The sequence below is a fragment of the Atractosteus spatula genome, chromosome 5 (assembly GCF_055471065.1).
Source record: "Atractosteus spatula isolate fAtrSpa1 chromosome 5, fAtrSpa1.hap1, whole genome shotgun sequence".
Classification (NCBI taxonomy): domain Eukaryota; kingdom Metazoa; phylum Chordata; class Actinopteri; order Semionotiformes; family Lepisosteidae; genus Atractosteus; species Atractosteus spatula.
In genome coordinates, this window is record NC_142710.1 from 8904504 (window position 1) to 8914683 (window position 10180).

Sequence of the window (10180 nt, forward strand, 5' to 3'; positions counted from 1 at the left end):
TCTGTGTGAGGAGTGTTTCTGGGGTCTGTATGAGGGTCTGTATTAATCTCTATGTGAGGAGTGTCTCTGGGGTCTGTATTAGGGTCTGTATTAATCTCTCTGTGTGAGGAGTGTCTCGGGTCTGTATTAGGGTCTTTATTAATCACTGTGTGAGGAGTCTCTCTGGGGTCTGTATTAATCTATGTGAGGAGTGTCTCTGGGGTCTGTATTAATCTCTGTGTGAGGAGTGTTTCTGGGGTCTGTATGAGGGTCTGTATTAATCTGTGTGAGGAGTGTCTCTGGGGTCTGTATTAATCTCTCTGTGTGAGGAGTGTCTCTGGGGTCTGTATTAATCTCTGTGTGAGGAGTGTCTCTGGGGTCTGTATTAATCTCTCTGTGTGAGGAGTGTCTCTGGGGTCTGTATTAATCTCTGTGTGAGGAGTGTCTCTGGGGTCTGTATTAATCTCTCTGTGTGAGGAGTGTCTCTGGGGTCTGTATTAATCTCTGTGTGAGGAGTGTCTCTGGGGTCTGTATTAATCTGTATGAGGAGTGTCTCTGGGGTCTGTATTAGGGTCTGTATTAATCTCTCTGTGTGAGGAGTGTCTCGGGTCTGTATTAGGGTCTTTATTAATCACTGTGTGAGGAGTCTCTCTGGGGTCTGTATTAGGGTCTGTATTAATCTCTGTGTGAGGAGTGTCTCTGGGGTCTGTATTAATCTCTGTGTGAGAAGTTTCTGGGGTCTGTATGAGGGTCTGTATTAATCTGTGTGAGGAGTGTCTCTGGGGTCTGTATTAATCTCTCTGTGTGAGGAGTGTCTCTGGGGTCTGTATTAATCTCTGTGTGAGGAGTGTCTCCGGGGTCTGTATTAATCTGTATGAGGAGTGTCTCTGGGGTCTGTATTAGGGTCTGTATTAATCTCTCTATGTGAGGACTGTCTCTGGGGTCTGTATGAGGGTCTGTATTAATCTCTGTGTGAGGAGCGTCTCGGGTCTGTATTAATCACTGTGTGAGGAGTGTCTCTGGGGTCTGTATTAATCTCTCTGTGTGAGGAGTGTCTCTGGGGTCTGTATTAATCTCTGTGAGGAGTGTCTCTGGGGTCTGTATTAATCTCTCTGTGTGAGGAGTGTCTCTGGGGTCTGTATGAGGGTCTGTATTAATCTCTGTGTGAGGAGTGTCTCTGGAGTCTGTATTAATCTCTGTGAGGAGTGTCTCTGGGGTCTGTATTCATCTCTCTGTGTGAGGAGTATCTCTGGGGTCTGTATTCATCTCTCTGTGTGAGGAATGTCTCTGGGGTCTGTATTAATCTCTGTATGAGGAGTGTCTATCTTTATTGTCGATCTTTATTAATCTCTCCGTGTGAGGTGTGAATCTGAATTAGGGTTATATGTGGCTCACTGTGTTCTGTTTGTCCCTGGAGTCTTTTTAGAGTCAGGGAGCTCAGCAGATAAAAACAAAACTAGTCAATTAATCATGATTTGAAGTTTACTGATGAAAGAACCCATCATAACACAGTACCAGCAGCACTAGTGCTCACTGCAGCACACTGCGGTACACTTCCGTCGGCGGTGTTCGGCGTGAGCTACAGCAGCGCCTGCAGTCCGGCCGCCAGCAGCAGTGCCAGGGGCGCGATGGCGGGCGAGCACGCGGTGCACTTGTAGGAGCTGTCGGTGTTGCTGCCAGAGGACGTGTAGGTCACGAACCCCGGCGCCAGGGAAGAGCCGATCTGGGCCTGGATCCAGGCCTTGTACTGGGACACGCGGGTGTACACCCCAGGGAGATTGGGCCGGGCACAGCCCTGTCCAAAGCTCACAATACCAGCCTGGACCCAGACGGAGCTCTGCTTGGACACCAGGGGGCCTCCGGAGTCTCCCTGCGGAGAGAGGGAGTGGGAGGAGAGGTTGTCGGGTGGTTTTCCAGATCTTTGTCTTTCATTTCAGGTCATCTTGCCTGTGTAGGATTCAACTGCTGAGCTCAACGGTGCATGTACAGTAGTCTGCTTTTGGGTTATTTACACGATCTTTATGTTAAACATTCATTATGTATGTCACTTTCTCACCGCTAGTAATAATGATTTCAGGGTTAAGTGCAGCATGTTAAAGTGAGCACTAGTTTTGCTAGTACGGTATTATGATGTATTATGAACTTCCAGTCATGATTGATTGACTAATCTTTGATTAACTAAACTCCCTGAATCTAAAAACAGAGACTAAAAAGACAAAGGGACAAACAGAACTCAGAGAGCCACATATAAACCTAATTCAGACACACACCTTACAGACATATCCTCATACAGACCCCAGAGACACTCCTCACACAGGGAAATTAATACAGATCCCAGAGACACTCCTCACACAGAGATTAATACAGACCCCAGAAACATTCCTTACACAGAGAGATTAATACAGGCCCTCATACAGACCCCAGAGACACTCCTCACACAGAGATATTAATACAGACCCTCATACAGACCCCAGAGACACTCCTCAAACAGAGAGATTAATACCGACCCTAATACATATACAGTAGGAGTCATATAGCCAGCACCTATGTCACCCCACACCTCACAACTCACCCTGCAGTTCTGTGTGGGTCCTCATGCCCCAGTATATATTAATACAGACCGCAGAGACACTCCTCAGACAGAGAGATTAATACAGACATTAATACTGTATAGATTTTATTAAAACTAATGCAGACTCGTATACACATTTTACAATTTAAATATCACACCAGTTCTGAAAGAGTAAGAAGCATAAGAGAGGACAGAACCTCAGAGGCAGGCAGGCTGTGCCTGTGCTACCTGGCAGGAGTCTTTGCCCCCCTGTCTCAGTCCAGCGCAGATCATGTTACTGGTGATGTTGTATTCAGAGTTCAGGCAGCTGCACTCCTGGTTTCCAATCACTGGCAGCTGCACCTCCTGCAGGGCACCTTGTTGTGGCAAAGAGCCTGCAAGAGACGAAAGGCTCCCGGTCACCTCTTTCCCCAGCGAGTGCTGAGGGTATCTGCAGGGGAGTCCCTCCCTGTTGTGTGCTTGGCCAGCTTGTAGAAAACCATCTGCATCTCATTGTTTTGTGAGTCTATGAGTTGAATGTGTTCTGTTATATTCTGTCTGGAGTGTCCCCAAGGAGGACAGTGGTTAGCAATGCAGCCTCACTGTGCCGAGGCCCCGGGCTCAGTCCCGGACCTCGGGGTGCTGTCTGTGTGGGATTTGTATGATCTCTGCATATTCGCTTGAGTTTACTCCCACAGTCCAAAGACAGGCGGGTGGGTGCTTCTGGGAAAACTAAACAATTTCTCACACTTAATAGCACACTTAATTTTCTGGACACTCCACTCAAAGCTCTTTACAGGAAATGGGGAATCCCACTACCACCACCAGTGTGTCCCCCCACCTGAATGAGTCTGCTCACACACAGCAGCTCTCAGTGGGGAGGAGAGCAGAGTGATGAAGCCAGTTCAGAGAGGGGGGTTATTAGGAGGGCATGATGGGTAAAGACCAGGGTGAAATTTGGCCAGGATGCCGGGGTAACATCCCTACTCTTTTCGAGAAACACCCTCTGATTTTTAATGACCACAGACAGTCAGGACCTCAGTTTTATGTCTCATCTGAAGGACGGCGCCTTTTTATAGTCTACTGTCCCTGTCACTGTACTGTTGCATTAGGACCCACATAGACTGCAGGGTAAGTGCAGCCTATTCCAATACCACCTCTTCCAGCAGCAACCTTAGTCTATGTGGGTCTCAATACCCCAGAGCCAGGTGGTTCAGTCAGTCTCTCGCGCAGATATCTGGAACAACCCTAGATCCCCTACTGGCCCCACTAACACCTCTTCCAGCAGCAGCCTCAGCTTTCCCAGGAGTCTCCCAGCCAGGTACTGACCAGACTCACTCCTGCTGAGCTCCAGTGGCGCTGCCTGTGCTGAGCTGCAGGGTGATATGGCTGCTGGTTAAAATTGGCCCTGTTGTGAGTGTGTGTGCCCTGTGAAGGACTGGTGTCCTGTCCAGGGTGTACCCAGCCTTTTGCCTGTTGCTTGCTGGGAGGGGCTCTGGCTCCCCGGCGACCCTGAGTTGGATGAAGCCCTTAGAAAATGGAGGGATAGATGGATGGATGGAGTGTCCTAAGGTCACCCTCTAGTGGCCTAAAGTGACACAGACTCTGCAAGATGCAGCTGCTGTGCTGCTCTGGTTCTGTCTTCAGCGCGCAGGTCTGTTTCTGCTCTGCCGTTCTTCGGGTCTGGTCGGTCTGCTCAGCCCTGGCAGCAGTGGGGACTCACCTCCACCTGCAGTCGTGCCATAGCCAGTGACCCAGCAGCTGGTGCCAGTGTAGAAGGAGCTGCCGCTATCGGCCAGACAGACGGGCTGGATGTAGCTGGTGAAGGAGACGGAGCTGCTCAGCTTCAGCAGGGCGATGTCGTTGTTGAAGGTAGTGGGGTTGTAGCTTGGGTGAACAATGATCTGCTGGACACTTTTGGCCACTCTGTTAGTGCTGGCCAGAGACAACTTCAGCCAGCCCAGATACACCACCCAGCTACTGGGAACGCTGCTTCTGCACAGAGAGAGCAGTTGTGAGTGTAAATAATAATAATTCATAGTTCTCACACTTACATAGCACTTTTCTAAACACTCCACTCAACGCTCTTTACAGATAATGGGGAATCCCACTACTGCCACCAGTGTGTCCCCCCACCTGGATGAAGCTCCAGTCTGCTCACACACAGCAGCTCTCAGTGGGGAGGAGAGCAGAGTGATGGAGCCAGTTCAGAGAGGGGGGTTATTAGGAGGCCATGATGGGTAAAGACCAGGGGGAAATTTGGCCAGGACACCAGGGTAACACCCTTACTCCTTTCGAGAAATGCCCTGGGATTTTTGATGACCACAGAGAGTCAGGACCTCGGTTTTATGTCTTATCCAAAGGACGGCGCCTTTTTACAGTCTAATGTCCCAGTACAGTGTTAGTCTGTCTCCTGTCACCAGTGGTCCGGTTCCTCAGGGTTGACAATGATACTACAGGGAAAGTGTTAGTGTCAGTGACAAGTGTCATCCTGTAGTTAGAATAGCTCTTACATTTATTTCACGGTTAGTTAAGATGTTCTTGTGTCTCCTTACCCTGCGAAGCAGTGCGCAGCAGACAGCACCCACTGATTGTTGATCAGAGATCCCCCACAAGTGTGACTCCCCCTCAGCTGCAGGCTGGCCTGCCAGGGCCAGTAGCCCTCAAGGGCAGACTGGCCCCCTACGATGCGGGTGTTGAGGGGTGCCCGTCCACACACTGGAAGGAAGTTGGACATTTCTCTTGGTTTTTTCAAAATGAATTCACAATTCACGATGTGAGCATGACATCTATAGAAGGGGATCACTGTAGCCTGACTCTCCTGTCCCCTTGCATTGATTCCTGTACCCCAGCTTTTGTGTACCCCGACACTCCTGTACCCCTTTTTAGAGTTTGCTGTAATCCACATCTTGTACCTCTGCTGTGATTGTGCTGTACCTTGACTCTCCTGTACCCCAGCTGCAGTGTGTGCTGTACCCCAACTATCCCATACCCCAGCTGTAATGTGTGCAGTCCCCCAAATCTCCTGCACCTCCCGTTGCGTTGTGCGCTGTACCCCTACTCTCCTGTTCTCCAGCTGCTGTACCCCAACTCTCACATAGTGTACCATGTACGAGAAGGCTCTGTTGTGAAATGAAGGGCAATAAACGATATTCTAGCAGCTCCGTTCAGTGTCTCCAAGTACAGAGACTGAAGTGCGCTGCGTGTCGGCCATCAGTTTCTCTCTTTGAACACATCGGAGTCAGGACTCACCACTGTTCTGAGCGTCAGTCCCTGAAAAACACAATGAAAGACAAACCGCTGGTGAAACACTGGAGCCACAAACAGCAGTATTACCTCCACGTTTGCTATAAGAACACGATCCAGAGGCACAGCAGTCCATTTGAGCTGTGGATAATAGCTAAAGTGCAGGGCTGCCTGCAGGGCCGCCTGTTAATGACATCATCACATCTTGCATGCTGGGAGCAGTGGAGCATGCTGGGAATGAGTCAGCCTTACATTGTTTTCCTCCCTCTGTGTGGAAGGAGTCTGAACCAGGCTATGGAGGAACATTGGCTGAACTTGTGAGCTCATGCTCAGATCCTTCTTACTTGATCCCTCAACCCTAATGGCTATGTTTATAATGGCTTGATAAAGCTACTTAAAGTAATATCTAGTAATATAATCAGCAGTAATAATTATAGCAGTAGTAATAGTAATATTAGCAGGAGTAATAATATCAGTAGCAGTTGTAGTATTAGCAGTTGTGGTGATTGTCAGTAGTAACAATATCAGCAGACGTAATAGTACTATCAGTAGCAGTTATAGTATTCGCAGTAGTAATGATTACAACAATAGTAATGTAAGCAGCAGTAATAATTGCTGTAGCAGTAGTAATAATAATATCAGTAGCAGTTGTAATATTAGCATTAGTAATAATTGCAACAATATAAATATACAGTAAGCAGCAGTAATAATTACAGCAGTGGTAATAATATCAGCAGAAGTAATAATACTATCAGTAGCACATGTGGTATTACCAGTGGTAATAATTGCAACTATAGTAATATAAGCAGCAGTAATAATTGTAGCAGTAGTTATAGTGATATCAATAGTAGTAATAGGAATAGTAAAAGTAATATTTGCAGCAGAAGTAATACCTGTTGTAGTAGTAATAACTATTAACAGTGGTAAAAGCACTAGGTATAACTATAGGAGGAGTAGCAGTAGGTTAAGTAATAGCTGTAGTGGTAGTAGTAATAGTTGTAGGAAGAGTAATAGCAGTAGAAGTAATAGCTTTAGGGGGAGTAGCAGTAACAGCTATTACTACTACTGCTAATACAGCTGTTACTGTCACAGTAACAGCTGTAGTAGCAGTAGTAGTAATAGCTGTAGGAGGAGTAGTAGCAGTAGTCACAGTAACAGCTGTAGTAGCAGTAGTAATAATAGCTGTAGGAGGAGTAGGAGCAGTAGTGACAGTAACAGCTGTAGTAGCAGTAGTAGTAATAGCTATAGGAGGAGTAGTAGCAGTAGTCACAGTAACAGCTATAGTAATAGCTGTAGGAGGAGTAGTAGCAGTAGTCACAGTAACAGCTATAGTAATAGCTGTAGGAGGAGTAGTAGCAGTAGTCACAGTAACAGCTGTAGTAGCAGTAGTAATAATAGCTGTAGGAGGAGTAGTAGCAGTAGTGACAGTAACAGCTGTAGTAGCAGAAGTAGTAATAGCTGTAGGAGGAGTAGTAGCAGCAGTGACAGTAACAGCTGTAGTAGCAGAAGTAGTAATAGCTGTAGGAGGAGTAGTAGCAGCAGTCACAGTAACAGCTGTAGTAGCAGTAGTAGTAATAGCTGTAGGGGGAGTAGTAGCAGTAGTCACAGTAACAGCTATAGTAATAGCTGTAGGAGGAGTAGGAGCAGTAGTGACAGTAACAGCTGTAGTAGCAGTAGTAGTAATATCTGTAGAAGGAGTAGTGGTGGTAGTGTAGGTAATAGCTGTAGGAGGAGTAGCAGTAGTAGTAATAGCTGTAGGAGGAGTAGTAGAAGTAGTCACAGTAACAGCTATAGTAATAGCTGTAGGAGGAGTAGTAGCAGTAGTGACAGTAACAGCTGTAGTAGCAGTAGTAGTAATAGCTGTAGGAGGAGTAGTAGCAGTAGTCACAGTAACAGCTATAGTAATAGCTGTAGGAGGAGTAGGAGCAGTAGTGACAGTAACAGCTGTAGTAGCAGTAGTAGTAATATCTGTAGGGGCAGTAGTGACAGTAACAGCTGTAGGAGGAGTAGTGGTGGTAGTAATAGCTGTAGGAGGAGCAGTGGTAGTAGTCAATAGCTGTGGGAGGAGCAGCAGTATTGCTATTAGACATAATGAATGATGTCAACGGTGCCGATGGATACAAAGCTCTGCGGTGTCACATGTCACCCTGATGTCGAGCTGTGTTTCTGGAATCTCCGACTCGCTGTCTGTGTAGGAGAGCAGTGGGTGAGGCAGCCGGGGAAGGAGCTGAAGTTCTCGACTGACGACCTGTGACGAGGACTCCGGTCACCTGTCCCAGAGCTGGGGTTTATCTCTGATTTCCAGCTCTGGGCCTGTCTGTCCCTCTCCAGGATGGACAGCTCCAGTTCTGGTCCCCGTGTCCTGTCATTACTTAGTTGATCTAATTATTTGAATAATCGTTTTGGCTGCAATCAGCAAATGAAAGAAGCCCATCAATTCTGCTATATAGAGAAACTAACGATGTATATCTAATATAAAATCTATGTATATTTTAATTGAGAACAACCCAGTGCCTTGTTTGGTAGTTAGGAGTTAATTGATCCCAGGATCCCATCCAGCTGTATCTTGAGAGAAGCCAGGGTATCGTTTTCAACAACATGGCTGGGTAGCTTGTTCCACACTCCCACCACCATCTGTGTAAAGAATAGCGTCCTCTCCTGAGTGGAGTTTCTCACCCAGCTGTGTCCTGAGAGACGTCAGGGTATCGGCTTCAACAACAGGGCTGGGCAGCTTGTTCCACACCCCCACCACCCTTTGCGCAAAGATGCGTCTCCTGTTATCAGTTTTAACTGCACTTGGTTTCCCCCTGTGCCTTCTGGTTCGTGTGTCACTGTTGATCCTCTGACTTGATTTTGTCACTGCCCTCGAGGCCTTTGAACACTTGAATCATGTCCCTTCACGGTCTTTTCTGTTCAAGACTACGTTGGGAGAGTTGGAGTCTCCCCGAAAAACTGCTTCCTCTCTTGCACATAAACTTCTCAGCCTTCACTTCCTCTGCCTGTGGTTCTGCAGGGTGTCGAGAGACTGGAGGACACCAGAGGAAAGACGCTCTAGAGCTTCAACAGAGTCAGTGAGTTCATTAGCACAGTTTTCATCACTTACCAACCATGAAGAGCAGAGCTGCGCCGAAGAGACAGAGCACTGTCCTCATGTCGGGGGTGTCCTGCTGTGAGCGTCCGTGGAGATCTCAGATTCTGTCTCCACCCGGGAGCTGTGGTATCTCTCCAGAATTCTGTCACACCAGCCTGATTTTATCTCGCTTTACTCTCTACCTGTGTCTGTTTTTCCCAGAGTCCTGTATTGACCTCTTAAACGTCCTTGCTGTTTTACTATGTTGAGTCTCAGTCCAGTCAGTGTGTCTGTATTAACCCCTCTCTCTCAGTGCAGTGTTAATGTACTGGAGTGTCCAGTCAGTGTGTCTGTATTAACCCCTCTCTCTCAGTGCAGTGTTAATGTACTGGAGTGTTCAGTCAGTGTGTCTGTACTAGTCCTCCTGAACTAGTCCCGTCTCTCTGCTGTGTGAGTCTGTGGGTGTCAGCTTGTGGTCCTGACGGTGCTGTGTTTCAGAGGAGGGAAGGGTCAGCAGGTACACAGACCTGTTCTGTCAGTCTCTCTTGTTGGTGTTTTGTTCACAGTCCTGAGGCCACGCCTGTTCTTAATGCAGACACAGCACAACTGCACCCAAGAGGGGCACACACTGCCTCACACACACTCACGCACTGCCCTACACATACTCACACAAACTCACACACTGTCCCCCCACACACACTCACACTCTGCCCCACACACACTGTCCCCCCACACACACTCATACTGTCCCCTCACAGTGGGGAGCAGTGAGGAGGAGTGGGGAAACATGGGGAGCAGAGGGGAGCAGTGAGAAGCAGTGAGGAACAGTGGGGAGCAGTGAGGACGCGTGGGGAGCACTGAGGAGGAGTGGGGAGATGTGGGGAGATGTGAGGTAAAGTGGGGAGCAGTGGATAGCATTGAGGAGCAGTGAGGAAACATTGGGAGGAGTGAGGAGCAGTGGGGAGACATGGGGAGCCGTGGGGAGCACTGAGAAGGAGTGGGGGAGCAGTGGGGAGCAGTGAGGAGGAGTGGGGGAGCAGTGAGGAGGAGTGGGAGAGCAGTGAGGAGGAGTGGGGGAGCAGTGGTGGAGCAGTGAGGAGGAGTGGGGAGACATGGAGAGCAGTGAGGATGAGTGGGGAGCAGTGAGGAGCAGTGAGGAGGAGTGGGGGAGCAGTGGGGAGCAGTGAGGACACGTGGGGAGCAGTGAGGAACAGTGGTGAGCAGTGAGGAGGAGTGGGGAGATGTGGGGAGCACTGAGGAGGAGTGGGGGAGCAGTGAGGACATGTGGGGAGACGTGGGCAGCAGTGAGTTAAAGTGGGGAGCTGAAAGTTTTT

The 10180-nt window shown here is 48.4% G+C and overlaps 1 protein-coding gene across 2 annotated transcripts; it reads right to left on the reverse strand.

The window, feature by feature from the left end:
- Positions 1-1448: 1448 nt before the first annotated feature.
- On the reverse strand, positions 1449-9347 carry LOC148833992 (serine protease 33-like). Of its 2 annotated transcripts, none has more exons than XM_088916258.1 (6): positions 8880-9347; positions 5783-5803; positions 5086-5248; positions 4254-4525; positions 2780-2925; positions 1449-1849 (listed from the first exon to the last, which is right to left on the reverse strand). In XM_088916258.1, the coding sequence occupies exons 1-6, from the start codon at positions 8926-8928 to the stop codon at positions 1559-1561; spliced, it is 942 nt and encodes a 313-aa protein (XP_088772384.1). In that variant the 5' UTR covers positions 8929-9347; the 3' UTR covers positions 1449-1558. The 2 variants fall into 2 exon arrangements, with proteins under 2 accessions (XP_088772384.1, XP_088772385.1); XM_088916259.1 differs by having other exon boundaries at positions 4254-4522; positions 8880-9312.
- Positions 9348-10180: the final 833 nt, after the last annotated feature.